Source organism: Homarus americanus, unplaced genomic scaffold (genome assembly GCF_018991925.1).
Source record: "Homarus americanus isolate GMGI-L3 unplaced genomic scaffold, GMGI_Hamer_2.0 scaffold50325, whole genome shotgun sequence".
In the NCBI taxonomy this organism is placed as follows: domain Eukaryota; kingdom Metazoa; phylum Arthropoda; class Malacostraca; order Decapoda; family Nephropidae; genus Homarus; species Homarus americanus.
In genome coordinates this window covers 58963-80200 of record NW_024742772.1, presented here as the reverse complement: position 1 = coordinate 80200, position 21238 = coordinate 58963, and the positions used below count along the sequence as shown (strand labels likewise).

Below are 21238 nucleotides of genomic sequence, written 5' to 3'. Positions count from 1 at the left end.
ATTGTTTCTCTTACTATTGACAACACAACATACATATATTGTTTCTCGTTTTTTCTTTTTTTTTCTTTTTTTGTAATTCTTTATTATTATTATTACAGTGTTGTTATTATTATTATTCTCATCATTAATAATTTATTATTTTATTTTCAATTTTTTATTTTTTATTATACAATTTATTTAGTATGAATTATTATTATTATTATTATTATTATTATTATTATTATTATTATTATTATTATTATCATTATTATTATTATTATTATTATTATTATTATTATTATTATTATTATTATTATTATTATTATTATTATTATTATTACATTTTCATCCCCCAGGCCCCGAGGTGGGTCAGTGACCTGTGCCCGGGTGGGTTAATATCTGTAAAAAAACAAAAAACAAAACCAGATACCTAGATGTTAGTAGACGCCAGGCCCAAGACACACACACAGACACTCGGTCACTGGGCGTCTGTCGTGACCACAAACCTGATGTAATGTTAGTGGGCGTTTAATGTGTTGTAGTGTTTAGTGCTCACTGAGTTACTTAATACAGTAAAAGCTAGATGTTAGGTAATAGTTGTGTCGTGTGTGTATATATATATATATTTTTTCTTATACTCAGACAGAAACACACACACACACACACACACAAACATGTAACCAACCTACAAGCCTGTAGATATACACACAAACAGATAAACATACATACACATACAGACATCTCTCTCTCTCTCTCTCTCTCTCTCTAAAGGTAGGTGTTGTCTGGCGGTAATCTTGACAAGTTCCTCTTATTACACCAACTAACACGGTGCTACTCTCCGTTATAAAAGAATAGCAACACGTAATAGCTAGTTTGATAAATAGGAAAATAAATAGCACTCTTATGGTCTGTTTCTTTCCGGTATTGTTTGAATCGGAGCTGTTTTATATAGTAGTGATTTCTTCTGTGTTTTATTATTATTATTATTATTTTGTATTATTTTGTATTTATTTTTTTGGGGGGAGGCGTAAATTTTAATGTTTGTTGTTGTTGTTGTTGTTGTTGTTGTTGTTGTTGTTGTTGTTCTTGTTCTTCTTGTTATTATTATTAGTTCCCAACAAAACCATTAAATATTTCAAACAAAAGTAATTTACAAAAAAAAAGAAAGATTACTTTTATTTTTATTTTATTTTTTTCTTGTTGTCATCCAAGTCTCATTACTAGAGTGATGACAGTGTGTGTGTGTGTGTGTCTGTGTGTGTGTGTGTGTCTGTGTGTCTGTGTGTCTGTGTGTGTGTGATTTTAACTTTTAATAACAATAGCGAAGGTCAATAAATGAAGACAAAAATCCACGAAAATTAATAAATTTATTTTATTTATTTATTTTAACATTAATATACAGAGTCAGGGAAAAAATCGCGACGAAAAGTAAAACATAAACATAAATTGCCTCGGTGAGAAAGATGTCTTAACACCAAGGAACATAATGGCTAAATCCCTCGACAAAAAGATTTATATATCGTCAATAATAATAAGTGAGAAAGATAATGTGGTCTGGGTGTCTTAGTACTCGTATAAGTGAGAAATATACTGTGATAGACTGGTGTACGTGTGTGTGTGGTTGTGTGGTTGTGTGGTTGTTGCTAGTGGCCGTAAGATAGTTGTGGACAGACGGTCTTAAAAACCTCTTCAGTCTTGGTCACTGTGTGGTACTCGGGGACCTGTGTGGTCTTGTACTGGGTCTTATACTCGACCTGGGTTGTGGTCTTATATTGGGGTACATATTCAGTGCTATAAACGGTATGGTACTCGTATGTGGTATGGTACTCTGTCTGGTACTCAGTCTCGGTGACGTAGGTTGGGATTTTCTCAGTGGTGGTGACGTAATGGGGTTTGTACTCAGTCTCGTATTCGGTCTCGTACTTGGTCTTGTACTCATGTTTGGTCTCATAGACGACCGTGGTGATGTACTCTGGGATGTATTTGGTCTGGTACTCCTCCTGGTACTTGGTCTTGTGCTCAGTGTGGTAGATGGTGGTTGGGACGATATGTTCTTTGTGCACTGTGTGGTAGACCGGCATCTGTAACACCACAAACACAGCCATTAACACCACCTGCTGACACGATCAACACACAATGTAAACAAACTAACCTAACCTAACCTTTTTTCTTTACGGGCACAGTTCACTGACCCACACCAGGGCCTGGGGACGAAAATATAATAATAATAATAATAATAATAATAATAATAATAATAATAATAATAATTGACCATAAATAAACACGAAATGAAAAAAAAAATCAATAGTGAGAAACAATATATGTATGTTGTGTTGTCAATAGTAAGAGAAACAATTGAGACCCTGCAATTGTGTGTAAATGAGGCAGAAAGTCAGATCATCAACCTGGGACTTGGTCACATATGGCAGCAGGGTCTACCATTAGACAACACATTATGCTTCCAATATCTGCCCAGGCGGTAGTACCTCCCTGACCTGAAGGTTATCTCCCTATCTAACCTAACCTAACCTATCATGAATTATTGGGCTGGTAATACTATGACTGACCCTCACTCACTCCCTCACTCCCTCACTCACTCACTCCCCCACTCACTCACTCCCCCACTCACTCACTCCCTCACTCACTCACTCACTCACTCCCTCACTCACTCACTCCCTCACACTCACTCACTCCTCCCTCCCTCCCTCCTCCTCCCTCCCTCCTCACCTCCTCACTCCCCTCACTCACTCACTCACTCCCTCCCTCACTCACTCACTCCCTCACTCACTCACTCCCTCACCCACTCACTCACTCCCTCACTCACTCACTCACTCACTCACTCACTCACCTTCATTATTATCTTGGAGTATTGAGGAATGAGGAGAACAACTGGACGACATCGCCGGCGTTTCAGTTTGAAGCCTGGGTCAGCCACCACAGCCACCACCACAGCCAGCACCACCGCAGCCACCACAGCCACACTACCACACATGTTCTGACAGGTGGAATACAGAGGTAGGAATTAAACAGGTGGGTTAGTCTTTAAATCTAGCTTAACCTAACCAAATGTAGCCTAACCTAACCAAACCTAACCAAACCAAACCTAACCTAACCTAACCAAACCTAGCCATTGTTTATCTTGATCTAAAACACTTCAAGATACTCCAAGTTACAATATATCGTAATTATAGTTCTATCAAGTGTGTTATTGATGGTTTTGTGTACCTGGACAGTGAGTTGTTCGCCCCTGGAAGTCTGGACAGGGTACTGATGGTGAAAGTTGCGTCGCGGTGTTTATATACCATGACACCGTATCGTCCTGAGTTCGGTTCCTACCCCGAGGTGATCGCATACAGTACATGGTAATACAGTACAATACATATAATATATATCTTTCGTTTATATGTATACTAATGCTGTAATGTGTATAGTATAAATGTAATTGGATATTTTTTGATGTTATAATGAAGCCAGAAAGTACTTAGGGAATAATTTGATTGTCATTAAGAAAATACTAACTTGATTTTATAAAGATCTTGTTCTTACTTAAGTTAATATTAGTAAATTAGAACAGAATCAAAGATATTAAAAATTTATTAATAATTTTGGCATAATAAATAGGAATTAACTAAATTATATTAGTAATAACTATTTTTAAATTATAACAAAAAATTTTAACGCCAATTTTTAGTTGTCAATATAATGGGCTCGTATCCCCTAGGTTCATGGGTTTTTTTTTATACCCAGGGTGTTCTAGGTCGAGTTTTATGACGATCATTGTATGGTATGTTTAGTCTGTATTTATCCTTGGGGAAAAATATGTAACTTTGTGTGTAACAGTAGTAGTAGTAGTAGTAGTAGTAGCAGTAGTAGTAGTAGTAGTAGAAGTAGTAGTAGCGTCGAAAAAATTGCTACTATTACTAATATCAACAGAATCAACAAAATCATCCTTCCTAAAATCCTACCAACAAGAGAATATAATCAATCATCCTCTACAACTCCTCATGACCATAACTCAAAACAACATGTTATTATCCCCAGCAAATCACCATCATAACCTTTACCTGTTGTTGTCATTGCTCATTAGTATTTAGGACAGTTCTGCAATTACTCTCGTTAACTATGACCTAGATTATGTAAGAGAGGAGCTGCATCCATAAACCAGAGAGAGAGAGAGAGAGAGAGAGAGAGAGAGAGAGAGATGGTAATGTGACCTTGCAGTGCATCAGGTGAGCTTCAACATCAACACCTGTGGAATTGTTTAGTGATGGGTCAGGTGGTGTGCCACGCCTAATGGGTCCTTAATGGGTGCCACGCCTGGAGAAACACAAGTTGATCAATGATTCCCAACATGGCTTCACAAGCGGGCGTTCATGTCTAACTAATCTATTAACCTTCTTTTCATCTGTTTTCGATTCAGTGGACGAGGGGCACAATTATGATGTGGTATATCTCGACTTTAGCAAAGCCTTCGACAGAGTCCCCCAAGAAAGACTAATTAGAAAGGTAGAAGCACATGGCATCAAGGGTAACATCCTTAAATGGATTAGGGCGTGGTTACAGGACAGGAAACAGCGAGTGAGCATTAACGGCACTAAATCCCATTGGAGCAACGTCACTAGTGGAGTTCCCCAGGGCTCAGTACTTGGACCATTATTATTTATTATATACATAAACGACATAGATATCGGCATAGACAGCAACATAAGTAAATTTGCTGATGACACTAAAATAGGGAGTGTAATTAAATCTGACGATGACTCCGCAAAACTACAGGAAGATCTAAACAAATTTTTCGAATGGTCTGAAAAATGCAGATGAGATTCAATGTGGACAAATGTAAAAGTACTCAGTATAGGAGACGTAAACAGGGAAACCAGATACCAGATGAACAACGATGTTATTGAGAAATCCGACTGCGAGAAAGATTTAGGAGTAATGATAAGTAGGAATCTTAAGCCAAGTAAACAATGTGTTTTTGCTCGTAACAACGCTAATAGAGTACTTGGGTTCATATACAGGAGTGTTAGTTACAAGACTAGTGAGGTCATCTTAAGACTATATCTTGCGCTTGTGAGACCTCACTTGGATTACTCAGTTCAGTTCTGGTCACCGTATTACAGAATGGATATAGAATCCTTGGAAAGAATTCAGAGGAGAATGACAAGACTAATCCCGGGCATTAGGAACCTTGAGTACAGAGACAGGTTAAAGCATCTTAATTTGCACTCCCTCGAGAGACGTAGAGTGAGGGGCGACCTGATAGAGGTGTATATATGGAAGTCAGGGCTGAACAAAGGGGACATTACAAAGGTACTCAAACTATCCAACCGGGAGCGAACTCGTAACAATGGTTTTAAATTAGACAAATTTAAATTTAGGCGCAAGATAGGTAAACGCTGGTTTGGAAATAGAGTAGTGGACGAGTGGAACAAGTTACCAAACATCATCATGAACTCGAATACGTTGGATAGCTTCAAACATAGGTTGGATGGGTATATGAGCAATAGGGGTTGGGTGTAAACGGGACTGCCCAGTATGGGCCAATAGGCCCGCTGGAGATGCCTCCATTCTTATGTTCTTATGTTCTTAATGGGTGCCATGCCTAATGGGTCTTTAATGGGTGCCACGCCTAATGGGTCCTTAATGGGTGTCTCACCTAATGGGTCTTTAATGGGTGCCACGCCTAATGGGTCCTTAATGGATAACACGCCTAATCGGTCCGTAATGGGTGTTTACAGGTGTTCCTAATTTTAATCGGTTCCTTAATTAATATGATGTAAGTTATATTGTTAGTTGTCTATCTTATTGTATATTATCAAAATGTTTGTGTTAAAATTTCGATGTATAACATGATTATAAATATGTTTTAGGAATTATAATGTTGTAAATTCTTATAACAAACATTACACACAGTTATGGGGTCAAAATATATATTTATTTAACATCAATTAACATAAAACAAATTAACATTAAAAATCGTATTTGGTCTGAGGAAGACAAGTGAGGAAGACACTGTGGCAGGTTGGTGTGTGGTTGTTGTCAGGTCCTCAGTGGTAGCCATAAGATGGTTGTGGGCAGACGGTCTGGTAGGTCTGCTTGGTCTTGGTCACCGTGTGGTACTCTGGTACCTGTTTGGTCTGGTACTGGGTGTGGTACTGGACCTGTGTAATGGTCACATAGTGTGGCACATAGTTAGTACTATACACGGTCTGGTACTGGGACGTGGTGTGGTACTGTGTCTGGTACTGGTTCTTGGTGACGTAGGTTGGGACGTACTGGGTAGTGGTAGCATAATGGGGTTGGTACTTGGTCTCGTATTTGGTCTCGTAGTGAGGTACGTGCTCGTCCTTGGTCTCGTAGACGGTCTTAGTTTCGTACTTGGGAACGTACTTTGTGTGGTGGTCGTCCTGGTACTGCGTCTCGTATTCAGTGTGGTAGATGGTGGTAGGGACGACATGTTCCTTGTAGACAGTGTGGTAGACCGGCACCTGTAACAACACCACAAACACCGCCATTAGCACCACCTGACACACCAACACAATGTCAACAAACTGTGCACTGATGCCTTTATAAAACTCTAAGTTATCCTCATCTCCATCTCATACCATTTCATTCTTCTCAAAAGTATCGTAAGTTCATCCTCTCGTATTGTCACTAAGTTGGGATTATTTACCAGGAAGGATCATTAAAATACGATAAATTAATAACAATGGTAACTATAAGGTGACTCTAGACCCAACATGGCTGACGACTGTTGTGTGTACACAACATTTAGTTAATTAGAATGTGTTAACAAAGGTGAACTAATGTGTCAATAACTGCCTAAGATCTTTTATAGTTGAGATAAACCAAACACGAGAACACGAGACACTCAGTACTGACCTTCTGGTAGTGTGTGACGTAGTGAGGTTTGTAGTGCACCCGCGGGTGACATCTTCCTTTACCAAACTTGAAGCCTGGCTCAGCCACCACCGCCGCCACCACAGCCAGCACCACCACAGCCACTCTACCACACATGTTCTGCCACAACAACACAATACATACATTAGTGTTTCTCTTCCCTACTGTGTTGTGTCGGTGAGTTTCACCAAGAGGTTTTATCTCGTGTTTACAAAGTGTAATTCACCTGAAGGTTACGAGCGTGTACAACCATTAAGTTTGTTCTTCTGCCCAGCTGAAGAACACTGTTATAGGGAGAACAATACCTCAGTATACTCCATGTATGGTTGTATAAGTTGTATATCAGTGAGTTGTTTACCTGGGCAGTTGTTCCTCTGGGAGTCTGAGCAAGAGAGTGATGTTGAAAGCTGCGCCGCGCTGTTTATATACCGGAGATCCCACTACTGCCTACATGTACACATACATACATACATACATACATGCATACATACATACATAAATACATTAAAATCATCTCTTCAGAGTGAATGGGTCAATCTAGTCTTTTAAAATCTAATTTTATCCAATACACAAAAACAAAATCAATAAGTTATAAATATTTTAGTAACAATAATCTAATAAAAATAATTATACTTTTCATCACTTGTGTATTTTTCTTTCTCTTGTCTTTATTATTTGTCTTTTTTCATTTTTTAACAAAGTATTTTTTTATATTATCGATCCCTTGTTTTATCCGGTAGTTGATCCATGTTGTTTACCTCTGCTCTTTTGTTTTTTAATTCTTCACTATTTTGTTTCTTCCTATTTGTTATTTAGGATAATAAGCTATTTATTTTATTATTTAATTTACATTTTTACACCTATTTTGTATCTATTCTTGTATTATTATTTATTATTTACAATACCTATCAATATCTTTTCCCCCATTTAAAAGTTCCACGAATAAATTTTCCCTATTTTACATATTTTTACGAAACCTTCTTATTTATTTCCCTATTTCCCATAACTATATTCCATATTTATCACGTCCTCTTCTGTAGTCTCTCTCGTTATTTCTCATTAACGAAACCTTCCTATTTTCTTCTCTATCTCTCATCAATAATCTCTACTAGTTCCTTGTCTCTCACCTGCAGGAGACTAACAGTATTACTAAGATACTTTATCTCACTTAACTTACACTTAACTTACTTATAATTCTAACTTACTATTTATAAGATCAAGATGGCTGAACAAACTCTACACGATTTTATATTTGAATATTTTGTTCATTATTTGAGGCTTTGTGTGTGTGTGTGTGTGAGTGTGTGTGTGTGTGTGTGTGTGTGTGTGTGTGTGTGTGTGTGTGTGTGTGTGTGTGTGTGTGTGTGTGTGTGGGTGTGTGTGTGTCGTCAACAACTACTGTAAGTGTTGGGTTAAATTAAGGTGATAATAATGAAAGATTTATAATGTTAACCGGGTATTGTGGCCGGTTATGACGGGTAGGAGACAGGTGTGACGGGCAGGAAACAGGTGTGATTTGACAGGAAGCAGGTGTGACGGGCATGAGACAGGTGTGACGGGTAGGAGGCAGGTGTGATGGGTAGGAGACAGGTGTGATGGACAGGAGATAGGTGTGACAGACAGGAGGCAGGTGTGACGGGTAGGAGACAGGTGTGACGGGCATGAGAAAGGTGTGATGGACAGGAAGCAGGTGTGACGGGCATGAGACAGGTATGACGGGCAGGAGACAGGTGTTACGAGTAGGAAGCAGGTGTAATGGGTAGGAGACAGGTGTGATGGACAGGAGGCAGGTGTGACGGGAAGGAGGCAGGTGTGATGGACAGGAGGCAAGTGTGACGGGCAGGAGGCAGGTGTGATGGATAGGAAAAGGGTGTGATGGGCAGGAGGCAGATATGACTGGTAGGAGGCAGGTGTGACGGGCAGGAGACAGGTGTGATGGACAGGAGGCAGGTGTGAGGGGCAAGAGACAGGTGTGACGGGCAGGAGACAGGAGTGACGGGTAGGAGGCACGTGTGACGCATAGGAAAAAGGTGTGACGGGCAGGTGGCAGGTGTGACGGGAAGGAGACAGGTGTGACGGGTAGGAGACAGGTGTGACATTAACGATGGAAGGTAAATGTTTGGTCAACGGTTGTCACAAGAGGCTCAAATATTTATAACTGTACTTTCTGCCTTACAAATTTAATCCTTAATTATTATAACTAAAACTAATGTTTTATCTTAACAATAATATTATTGGTCTCGTCTCTGTGACGTAATTGGTGGTTTAAGTTTTATAATAAAGATTTAGTTAAAACTTTTCTCAAAATAATATTAAAAAGTTAGAGAAGCATTAATTATACTTTTATTCTAGACAAAGTTAGATCACATAAACTTTCCTTGCCGACACACTCAGCAGAACAACTTACCTCCAACACTACTGGCAACACAACACCTTAACACTGTGTTGCTTCTGCTTCTACTGAACATTATTACAGACAACAAGTAAACCATCACAAGACACTCAGCCCAGGATCAGGTCTTGTTCAGCCTTGTTAACAAGTCTTGATAACTTTAAACACCTTTTATAACTCACTAATGTCACCTGGACCTTTTATATTTTATCCGTGTTTAGATTATCCCAGATTTTGATACAATAAATGGCTGAACAGTTTGTCAAAGATTTGCTAATTTTTGGACTTACACGATGAAGGAAATATTACAGTATTTACAAAAGGTTTCAGTACCTATAATATTATCTTTTCAAATAAGGAACAACAAACTCAGTTGTGGGTCAAAATATACTTTTATTTAACCTCAATTAACATAAAACAAATTAACATTAAAAATCGTATTTGGTCTGAGGAAGACAAGTGAGGAAGACACTGTGGCAGGTTGGTGTGTGGTTGTTGTCAGGTCCTCAGTGGTAGCCATAAGATGGTTGTGGGCAGACGGTCTGGTAGGTCTGCTTGGTCTTGGTCACCGTGTGGTACTCTGGTACCTGTTTGGTCTGGTACTGGGTGTGGTACTGGACCTGGGTCGTGGTCACATAGTGTGGCACATAGTTAGTACTATACACGGTCTGGTACTGGGACGTGGTGTGGTACTGTGTCTGGTACTGGTTCTTGGTGACGTAGGTTTGAACGTACTGGGTAGTGGTAGCATAATGGGGTTGGTACTTGGTCTCGTATTTGGTCTCGTAGTGAGGTACGCGCTCGTCCTTGGTCTCGTAGACGGTCTTAGTTTCGTACTTGGGAACGTACTTTGTGTGGTAGTCGTTCTGGTACTGTGTCTTGTACACTGTGTGGTAGATGGTGGTAGGGACGACATGTTCCTTGTAGACAGTGTGGTAGACCGGCACCTGTAACAACACCACAAACACCGCCATTAACACCACCTGACACACCAACACAATGTCAACAAACTGTACACTTATGCCTTTATAAAACTCTAAGTTATCCTCATCTCCATCTCATACCATTTCATTCTTCTCAAAAAGTATCGTAAGTTCATCCTCTCGTATTGTCACTAAGTTGGGATTATTTACCAGGAAGGATCATTAAAATACGATAAATTAATAACAATGGTAACTATAAGGTGACTCTAGACCCAACATGGCTGACGACTGTTGTGTGTACACAACATTTAGTTAATTAGAATGTGTTAACAAAGGTGAACTAATGTGTCAATAACTGCCTAAGATCTTTTATAGTTGAGATAAACCAAACACGAGAACACGAGACACTCAGTACTGACCTTCTGGTAGTGTGTGACGTAGTGAGGTTTGTAGTGCACCCGCGGGTGACATCTTCCTTTACCAAACTTGAAGCCTGGCTCAGCCACCACCGCCGCCACCACAGCCAGCACCACCACAGCCACTCTACCACACATGTTCTGCCACAACAACACAATACATACATTAGTGTTTCTCTTCCCTACTGTGTTGTGTCGGTGAGTTTCACCAAGAGGTTTTATCTCGTGTTTACAAAGTGTAATTCACCTGAAGGTTACGAGCGTGTACAACCATTAAGTTTGTTCTTCTGCCCAGCTGAAGAACACTGTTATAGGGAGAACAATACCTCAGTATACTCCATGTATGGTTGTATAAGTTGTATATCAGTGAGTTGTTTACCTGGGCAGTTGTTCCTCTGGGAGTCTAAGCAAGAGAGTGATGTTGAAAGCTGCGCCGCGCTGTTTATATACCGGAGATCCCACTACTGCCTACATGTACACATACATACATACATACATTCATACATACATACACATACATACATACATACATACATTTTTAACACTTCTGAAAAACACATATAAATTATTATAAATTGGTATCATTAACCTGATAAAATTATAATAAATAATTCTTTTATCACTTGTATATTATCTTCTTTCTTTTGTCTTTAAGTTTTACCCAATTTTCCATTTTTTTTGACAAAGATATTTATACTATTGATCTCTTGGCGCCCTTTGCCTGGTCGCAATTTGTTATCATTCTTAATGCCAAAAAAATATATATTCTGTTTTATATTAATTTGTCTTTCTATTTGTTTTATTATAAGTATACTATTTATATATATTACTTAAATTTTACTGCTATTTACTTTTCCTATTTCTTAAGGTAAGTCACCTATTTTCTTATCATTATATCTCCCTATTTCTTATTAACACCTACCTAACAAATTTATAATACGTCTTTACACCTGTACACATTAATTAACAGCGTAATTAACATACCCAGGTGAGATACATTACTAAATCTCTCTGTTTTTACCTTTTTCGTATCGTTTTGGCAGGTAAATAAGGTAATTAATGTAATCTACTGTTTAAAGGTAAGAAAAGGTAATCTGTTCGGAGGTGATGATGTTGTGACGTCACCTTTGTAAACAAGACTCACTACTTTGTATGTGTGTTTGTTTGTTTATGTTTGAGGTCTTGCTGCGTATGTTTGAGTTTGTTTTTATTTAATTATGCATCTATATAATTGTTCATGTTTTTTTTTATTTGATTTTTATGGTTATTCGTATATATATAAAGAAGATTTAAACACAATATGAAGTGACAGAATGATTTAAATTCCTAAAAAAAATAAATAATAATTGTAAGTAAGATGAAAATAATGGATATTCCGTTTCCATGACGACCACCATAACGTTTACAGAACCTAACAATGACCTGTGTTGATTTAGGAATGTACCAAGACAACAACTAGAGCGATGTGAAGCGTAAATTACCAATAATCTACGTGAAAAGTGAAGGTGTGGAGGTGAAAACGTTCTTCGGTTACAAATTAAGGATTCATACCTGTTATTACTACACCTGTCTGTGTTAAAAGGCGCTGGGTTATTCTCACTGATATTTATGGGTTAATATGTAAATATTTTAGGCTCGTATGGTTTGAGTGTGTAGTCCCTTGGTCTACAGATGTAAACATAACAAGCAATCCACAACAACACGAGAAAAAACAAATTTACTCTAATATCTTCGTTTCTGAGTCAAAATTTCGATACATAATTTCTTCCTTTTTTTATTTTATTATTATAACATGTCTATTACACCAGAGGGAGGGATTGACTGCAGAGGGAGGGAGTGACTGCAGAGGGAGGGAGTGACTGTAGAGGGAGGGAGTGACTGTAGAGGGAGGGATTGACTGCAGAGGGAGGGATTGACTGCAGAGGGAGGGATTGACTGCAGAGGGAGGGAGTGACTGTAGAGGGAGGGGAGGATTGTAGAGGGAGGGAGGACTGCAGAGGGAGGATTGACTGCAGAGGGAGGGAGTGACTGAGGGGAGGGATTGACTGCAGAGGGAGGGATTGACTGTAGAGGGAGGGATTGGCTGCAGAGGAGGAGGACTGCAGAGGAGGGAGGACTGTAGAGGGAGGGATTGACTGCAGAGGAGGATTGACTGTAGAGGGAGGGGATTGACTGTAGAGGGAGGGATTGACTGCAGAGGAGGGAGGACTGCAGAGGGAGGGAGTGACTACAGAGGGAGGGATTGACTGCAGAGGGAGGGATTGACTGCAGAGGGAGGGATTGACTGCAGAAGGAGGGAGTGACTGCAGAGGGAGGGAGTGACTGTAGAGGGAGGGACTGACTGAGAAAAAATGAAGATGGAGTGAGAAAAGATTACTCTAATTTCTGTGTACATCTCACTTATAAATGAAATTAAGGTGTGTGTGTGTGTGTGTGTGTGTGTGTGGGGAGGTACTGAGTGAATGATGTATAAATACCAGAGTTATACATCGACACACTCAAACTGTACACCAACACACTCAAGCTGTACACCAACACACTCAAGCTGTACTCCGAAACACTCAAGCTATACTCCGAAACACTCAAGCTGTACCCCGACACACTCAAGCTGTACTCCGAAACACTCAAGCTGTACTCCGAAACACTCAAGCTGTACCCCGACACACTCAAGCTGTACCAGAAAACAATGACCTCCCGTTTGAGTGTTATTTCAGATCAGTCACTAGAAAAATCATCATTAGTTTCTCTCATAGTTTGTATAAGTCAAAGGGCGTGAATAAGGAAAGGGCGTGAAGGGGATGGGAGGAGGAGGGAGGGAAGAGAGAGGGAAGGGAAGGGGGGATGGAGGAGGAGGAGTGAAAGGGAAGGGAAGGAGATGAGGGAAAGAGGGGAAGAGGAAGAGGAGGATTCGTGGCTAAAGGACAGGGTAAGAGGAGAAGGAGAATGAGAATAAGAGGAGGAAATAAAAGGAGGAGGAGGAAGAAGGAGGAGAGGCGCACCCCAAGATAAGCCAAGCGCGGTTTGTTTACTTAAAGAAATATTGACTGGTGAGAAAGTTCAGAAGTTCTCATTGTGAATGTTTCTCTCTCTCTCTCTCTCTCTCTCTCTCTCTCTCTCTCTCTCTCTCTCTTTCATTATCAATATTTTCATTCATTAATACTTTAGTGATAAGATACTGTACATATTACACTTATCTATATATCCATCTATCTTTCTATAGTCTCCTTGACGTCTTCCTGTCTATCTAAATATATTTCTCTCTCTCTACTTCTCTAATTATCTGATTCAAAGGGCAGGTGAGAGACAGCCATGTATGTGTCTATGTATGTATGTATGTATGTATGTATGTACAGATATGTATGTATGTATGTATGTATGTATGTATGTATGTATGTATGTACAGGTATGTATGTATGTATGTATGTATGTATGTATGTATGTATGTATGTATGCATGTATGTATGTATGTATGTATGTATGTGTACATGTAGGCAGTAGTGGGATCTCCGGTATATAAACAGCGCGGCGCAGCTTTCAACATCACTCTCTTGCTGAGACTCCCAGAGGAACAACTGCCCAGGTAAACAACTCACTGATATACAACTTATACAACCATACATGGAGTATACTGAGGTATTGTTCTCCCTATAACAGTGTTCTTCAGCTGGGCAGAAGAACAAACTTAATGGTTGTACACGCTCGTAACCTTCAGGTGAATTACACTTTGTAAACAAGAGATAAAACCTCTTGGTGAAACTCACCGACACAACACAGTAGGGAAGAGAAACACTAATGTATGTATTGTGTTGTTGTGGCAGAACATGTGTGGTAGAGTGGCTGTGGTGGTGCTGGCTGTGGTGGCGGCGGCGGTGGCTGAGCCAGGCTTCAAGTTTGGTAAAGGAAGATGTCACCCGCGGGTGCACTACAAACCTCACTACGTCACCCACTACCAGAAGGTCAGTACTGAGTGTCTCGTGTTCTCGTGTTTGGTTTATCTCAACTATAAAAGATCTTAGGCAGTTATTGACACATTAGTTCACCTTTGTTAACACATTCTAATTAACTAAATGTTGTGTACACACAACAGTCGTCAGCCATGTTGGGTCTAGAGTCACCTTATAGTTACCATTGTTATTAATTTATCGTATTTTAATGATCCTTCCTGGTAAATAATCCCAACTTAGTGACAATACGAGAGGATGAACTTACGATACTTTTGAGAAGAATGAAATGGTATGAGATGGAGATGAGGATAACTTAGAGTTTATAAAGGCATAAGTGCACAGTTTGTTGACATTGTGTTGGTGTGTCAGGTGGTGTTAATGGCGGTGTTTGTGGTGTTGTTACAGGTGCCGGTCTACCACACTGTCTACAAGGAACATGTCGTCCCTACCACCGTCTACCACACAGTGTACAAGACTCAGTACCAGAACGACTACCACACAAAGTACGTTCCCAAGTACGAAACTAAGACCGTCTACGAGACCAAGGACGAGCACGTACCTCACTACGAGACCAAATACGAGACCAAGTACCAACCCCATTATGCTACCACTACCCAGTACGTCCCAACCTACGTCACCAAGAACCAGTACCAGACACAGTACCACACCACGTCCCAGTACCAGACCGTGTATAGTACTAACTATGTGCCACACTATGTGACCACGACCCAGGTCCAGTACCACACCCAGTACCAGACCAAACAGGTACCAGAGTACCACACGGTGACCAAGACCAAGCAGACCTACCAGACCGTCTGCCCACAACCATCTTATGGCTACCACTGAGGACCTGACAACAACCACACACCAACCTGCCACAGTGTCTTCCTCACTTGTCTTCCTCAGACCAAATACGATTTTTAATGTTAATTTGTTTTATGTTAATTGAGGTTAAATAAAAGTATATTTTGACCCACAACTGAGTTTGTTGTTCCTTATTTGAAAAGATAATATTATAGGTACTGAAACCTTTTGTAAATACTGTAATATTTCCTTCATCGTGTAAGTCCAAAAATTAGCAAATCTTTGACAAACTGTTCAGCCATTTATTGTATCAAAATCTGGGATAATCTAAACACGGATAAAATATAAAAGGTCCAGGTGACATTAGTGAGTTATAAAAGGTGTTTAAAGTTATCAAGACTTGTTAACAAGGCTGAACAAGACCTGATCCTGGGCTGAGTGTCTTGTGATGGTTTACTTGTTGTCTGTAATAATGTTCAGTAGAAGCAGAAGCAACACAGTGTTAAGGTGTTGTGTTGCCAGTAGTGTTGGAGGTAAGTTGTTCTGCTGAGTGTGTCGGCAAGGAAAGTTTATGTGATCTAACTTTGTCTAGAATAAAAGTATAATTAATGCTTCTCTAACTTTTTAATATTATTTTGAGAAAAGTTTTAACTAAATCTTTATTATAAAACTTAAACCACCAATTACGTCACAGAGACGAGACCAATAATATTATTGTTAAGATAAAACATTAGTTTTAGTTATAATAATTAAGGATTAAATTTGTAAACCAGAAAGTATAGTTATAAATATTTGAGCCTCTTGTGACAACCGTTGACCAAACATTTACCTTCATTATAAATTACTTAAGAATCTCCCATGATCGGTTAAGCCTCCGGCCACAATAACCGGTTAACATTATAAATCTCTCACAAATTATTATCAACTTTAACCCAACACTTATAGTCATTGTTGACGTCACATTATGTAGTGTTTAGACTAACACACACACACACACACACATACACACATACACACACACACACTAGTACTACTACTACTTTGCTGTCACTCGGAATCGAGTATGACGATCATCCAGGTATGATACAATGATATGAGTTATTAAGGATGTCATCAACGTTGGTAAGTTCTGAAGTGCCTAAAGATACGGGACAGGCAGGGCCGTTCACAGATGTTGCACATGTGGGGGCCTACATCTAGTGCGGGAGGGGCGGTGGCAGCGTGTTTCCGACGTTATCTTAGTTTGCAGTCGGGCTAACTCGAAAGTATTGTCACCTTCTTATGTGGTGCTCCTCCAAGCGTTACGGTGTGAAGTAATCTTTTCCCAGGTGAGGGGGTCGATTTGGCACTTTTTCAGTTTTGTCTTAAGACTATCCTTATACCTTTTCAGTTGCCCGCCAGCGTTACGTTTACTATTCGTTAGGTGACTGTAAAGTGGGAGCTTTGGCAGTCTACTGTCGTCCATGTGGGTAACATGGCCAGTCCAGCGTAGTTGTTCATGCATAGTGGTTACCTCGATGCTCCTACAGTTGGTGTTAGAGGGAATACTGGCATTTTTCTCTTGTCTTCCCAGTGAACTCGAAGGATGGAACGTAGACTACGTTGTTGAAAGTTTTCCAGTGGTTTGAGGTGCCTCCTGCATGTGACTCATGTCTCGCTACCATATAAAAAGGTGGGGAGGACCACTGCTCGATATACATGCAACTTTGTAGAGATTTTCAGCTCCCTACAGCTGAAGACACTGGTACGGTGTCTGCCAAAGGCTTGAGATGCACATCTGGTCCGATGTTGAATATCTTCATCGATGTCCGCGGTGGTGGACAGGTGGGAGCCGAGATACCGAAAGTAGTATCGTTAAGCTGGATGGATGATGGAGGAGTGGCTGAAACAGGGGCAAGCTGAAAGAGAATCTGAGTCTTACCTACATTCACCTCAAGGCCGAAGTGTGCATACGAATCTGCGTTGGTGTTCAGGATCTCTTGTAGGTCGCGTTCAGTGTGAGCGACAAGGGTGAGGTCGTCAGCATACTGAAGTAGAGTAATGCTAGTGCTGACACCTTTGTTCCTGCCTGGAGTCGTTTTATGTTGAAAACACCCTTCATCCGGTATTGGATGTCCACTCCGCCGGATAAATTGGCACTGGCACGAGTAAGGAAGGCAGCCAAGAAAATGGAAACGTGTGTTGGTGCCAGTACACATCCTTGTTTTACCACCTCATAATGGCGATGAATTTTGGTGGACAGCCCAAACGGCTGAGGGTCCGCCAGAGGGCTTCCCTGTTGACCGAATCGAAGGCCTTGGGTAGATCGATAAAGGCCATGTACAGGTCACAACGCTGTTCTCTGCACTTTTTCTGCATCTGGCAGACAGCATAGATCATATCAGTGGTGACACACACACACACACACACACACACACACATATATATAGTATATATATATATATATATATATATATATATATATATATATATATATATATATATATATATATATATACACACATTAAGCCTCAAATTATGAAGAAAAAAAAATATATTCAAATAGAAATCATGTAGGGTTTCTTCAGCCATCTTCATCTTATAAATAGTAAGTTAGGATTATAAGTCAGTTAAGTGTAGGTTAAGTGAGATAAAGTCTCTTAGTAACACTGTTAGTCTCCTGCAGGTGAGAGACAAGGAATTAGTAGAGATTATTGATGAGAGATAGAGAAGTTAATAGGAAGGTTTCGTTAATGAGAAATAACGAGAGACTACAGAAGAGGACGTGATAAATAGGGAATATAGTTATGGGTAAATAGGGTTATCAATAAGAAATATGGCGAAAAAATAGGTGGAACTCTTAATTACGGTTCAGTTACGATAAATAGGGAAATCAATAGGAAGGTTTCGTAAATATATAAAAAATAGCAAAAATACATTAGTGGAACATCTAAATGGAAGAAAACATATCGATAGGTGTTGTAAATAATAAATAATAAGAAAAAAATTATCTAAAAATGTAAATACAATACTAAAATAAATAGCTTATTGTCCTAAGTAACAAAAGAGAAGAGGTAATCAACAAGGGATCGTTAATATATAAAAATACTTTGTTATAAAATGAGAAAAAGACAAACAATAAAGACAAGAGAAAGAAAAATACACAAGTGATAAAAAGTATAATTATTCTTATTAGATTATTGTTACTAAAATATTTATAACTTATATTTTTTGTGTTGAATAAAATTAGGCTTTTAAAGACTAAGTTGACCCATTCAGACTCAGGAGATGATTTCAATGTATGTATGTATGTATGTATGTATGTATGTATGTATGTATGTATGTGTACATGTCGGCAGTAGTGGGATCTCCGGTATATAAACAGCGCGGCGCAGCTTTCAACATCACTCTCTTGCTCAGACTCCCAGAGGAACATCTGCCCAGGTAAACAACTCACTGATATACAACTTATACAACTATACATGGAGTATACTGAGGTATTGTTCTCCCTATAACAGTGTTCTTCAGCTGGGCAGAAGAACAAACTTAATGGTTGTACACGCTCGTAACCTTCAGGTGAATTACACTTTGTAAACACGAGATAAAACCTCTTGGTGAAACTCACCGACACAACACAGTAGGGAAGAGAAACACTAATGTATGTATTGTGTTGTTGTGGCAGAACATGTGTGGTAGAGTGGCTGTGGTGGTGCTGGCTGTGGTGGCGGCGGTGGTGGCTGAGCCAGGCTTCAAGTTTGGTAAAGGAAGATGTCACCCGCGGGTGCACTACAAACCTCACTACGTCACACACTACCAGAAGGTCAGTACTGAGTGTCTCGTGTTCTCGTGTTTGGTTTATCTCAACTATAAAAGATCTTAGGCAGTTATTGACACATTAGTTCACCTTTGTTAACACATTCTAATTAACTAAATGTTGTGTACACACAACAGTCGTCAGCCATGTTGGGTCTAGAGTCACCTTATAGTTACCATTGTTATTAATTTATCGTATTTCAATGATCCTTCCTGGTAAATAATCCCAACTTAGTGACAATACGAGAGGATGAACTTACGATACTTTTGAGAAGAATGAAATGGTATGAGATGGAGATGAGGATAACTTAGAGTTTTATAAAGGCATAAGTGCACAGTTTGTTGACATTGTGTTGGTGTGTCAGGTGGTGTTAATGGCGGTGTTTGTGGCGTTGTTACAGGTGCCGGTCTACCACACAGTCTACAAGGAACGTATCATCCACCCCACCGTCTACCACACAGTGTACAAGACTCAGTACCAGAACGACTACCACACAAAGTACGTTCCCAAGTACGAAACTAAGACCGTCTACGAGACCAAGGACGAGCACGTACCTCACTACGAGACCAAATACGAGACCAAGTACCAACCCCATTATGCTACCACTACCCAGCACGTCCCAACCTACGTCACCAAGAACCAGTACCAGACACAGTACCACACCACGTCCCAGTACCAGACCGTGTATAGTACTAACTACGTGCCACACTATGTGACCACGACCAAGGTCCAGTACCACACCCAATACCAGACCAAACAGGTACCAGAATACCACACGGTGACCAAGACCAAGCAGACCTACCAGACCGTCTGCCCACAACCATCTTATGGCTACCACTGAGGACCTGACAACAACCACACACCAACCTGCCACAGTGTCTTCCTCACTTGTCTTCCTCAGACCAAATACGATTTTTAATGTTAATTTGTTTTGTTAATTGAGGTTAAATAAAAGTATATTTTGACCCACAACTGAGTTTGTTGTTCCTTATGTGAAGAGATAATATTATAGGTACTGAAACCTTTTGTAAATACTGTAATATTTCCTTCATCGTGTAAGTACAAAAATTAGCAAATCTTTGACAAACTGTTCAGCCATTTATTGTATCAAAATCTGGGATAATCTAAACACGGATAAAATATAAAAGGTCCAGGTGACATTAGTGAGTTATAAAAGGTGTTTAAAGTTATCAAGACTTGTTAACAAGGCTGAACAAGACCTGATCCTGGGCTGAGTGTCTTGTGATGGTTTACTTGTTGTCTGTAATAATGTTCAGTAGAAGCAGAAGCAACACAGTGTTAAGGTGTTGTGTTGCCAGTAGTGTTGGAGGTAAGTTGTTCTGCTGAGTGTGTCGGCAAGGAAAGTTTATGTGATCTAACTTTGTCTAGAATAAAAGTATAATTAATGCTTCTCTAACTTTTTAATATTATTTTGAGGAAAGTTTTAACTAAATCATAATTATAAAACTTAAACCACCAATTACGTCACAGAGACGAGACCAATAATATTATTGTTAAGATAAAACATTAGTTTTAGTTATAATAATTAAGGATTAAATTTGTAAACCAGAAAGTATAGTTATAAATATTTGAGCCTCTTGTGACAACCGTTGACCAAACATTTACCTTCATTATAAATTACTTAAGAATCTCCCATGATCGGTTAAGCCTCCGGCCACAATAACCGGTTAACATTATAAATCTCTCACAAATTATTATCAACTTTAACCCAACACTTATAGTCATTGTTGACGTCACATTATGTAGTGTTTAGACTAACACACACACACACACACACATACACACATACACACACACACACTAGTACTACTACTACTTTGCTGTCACTCGGAATCGAGTATGACGATCATCCAGGTATGATACAATGATATGAGTTATTAAGGATGTCATCAACGTTGGTAAGTTCTGAAGTGCCTAAAGATACGGGACAGGCAGGGCCGTTCACAGATGTTGCACATGTGGGGGCCTACATCTAGTGCGGGAGGGGCGGTGGCAGCGTCTTTCCGACGTTATCTTAGTTTGCAGTCGGGCTAACTCGAAAGTATTGTCACCTTCTTATGTGG

The 21238-nt window shown here is 39.6% G+C and overlaps 4 protein-coding genes across 4 annotated transcripts; 1 reads left to right on the top strand and 3 right to left on the bottom strand.

The window, feature by feature from the left end:
• Positions 1 to 1329: 1329 nt before the first annotated feature.
• LOC121877013 lies at positions 1330 to 3215 on the bottom strand. Its single transcript, XM_042382602.1, has 3 exons — positions 3205 to 3215; positions 2828 to 2974; positions 1330 to 2060 (listed from the first exon to the last, which is right to left on the bottom strand). The coding sequence occupies exons 2-3, from the start codon at positions 2969 to 2971 to the stop codon at positions 1623 to 1625; spliced, it is 582 nt and encodes a 193-aa protein (XP_042238536.1). The 5' UTR covers positions 2972 to 2974; positions 3205 to 3215; the 3' UTR covers positions 1330 to 1622.
• Positions 3216 to 5900: 2685 nt separating this feature from the next.
• LOC121877015 (adhesive plaque matrix protein-like) lies at positions 5901 to 7260 on the bottom strand. Its single transcript, XM_042382605.1, has 3 exons — positions 7241 to 7260; positions 6865 to 7002; positions 5901 to 6470 (listed from the first exon to the last, which is right to left on the bottom strand). Exons 2-3 carry the CDS (start codon positions 6997 to 6999, stop codon positions 6030 to 6032), a joined length of 576 nt encoding a protein of 191 aa, XP_042238539.1. The 5' UTR covers positions 7000 to 7002; positions 7241 to 7260; the 3' UTR covers positions 5901 to 6029.
• Positions 7261 to 9650: 2390 nt separating this feature from the next.
• On the bottom strand, positions 9651 to 11012 carry LOC121877014. The gene is made up of 3 exons (XM_042382603.1): positions 10993 to 11012; positions 10617 to 10754; positions 9651 to 10221 (listed from the first exon to the last, which is right to left on the bottom strand). Exons 2-3 carry the CDS (start codon positions 10749 to 10751, stop codon positions 9781 to 9783), a joined length of 576 nt encoding a protein of 191 aa, XP_042238537.1. The 5' UTR covers positions 10752 to 10754; positions 10993 to 11012; the 3' UTR covers positions 9651 to 9780.
• A 3161-nt stretch (positions 11013 to 14173) lies between these two features.
• Positions 14174 to 20112, top strand: LOC121877030. The gene is made up of 4 exons (XM_042382636.1): positions 14174 to 14193; positions 14432 to 14569; positions 14963 to 15060; positions 19653 to 20112. The coding sequence occupies exons 2-4, from the start codon at positions 14435 to 14437 to the stop codon at positions 19993 to 19995; spliced, it is 576 nt and encodes a 191-aa protein (XP_042238570.1). The 5' UTR covers positions 14174 to 14193; positions 14432 to 14434; the 3' UTR covers positions 19996 to 20112.
• The last annotated feature ends 1126 nt before the right edge of the window (positions 20113 to 21238 follow it).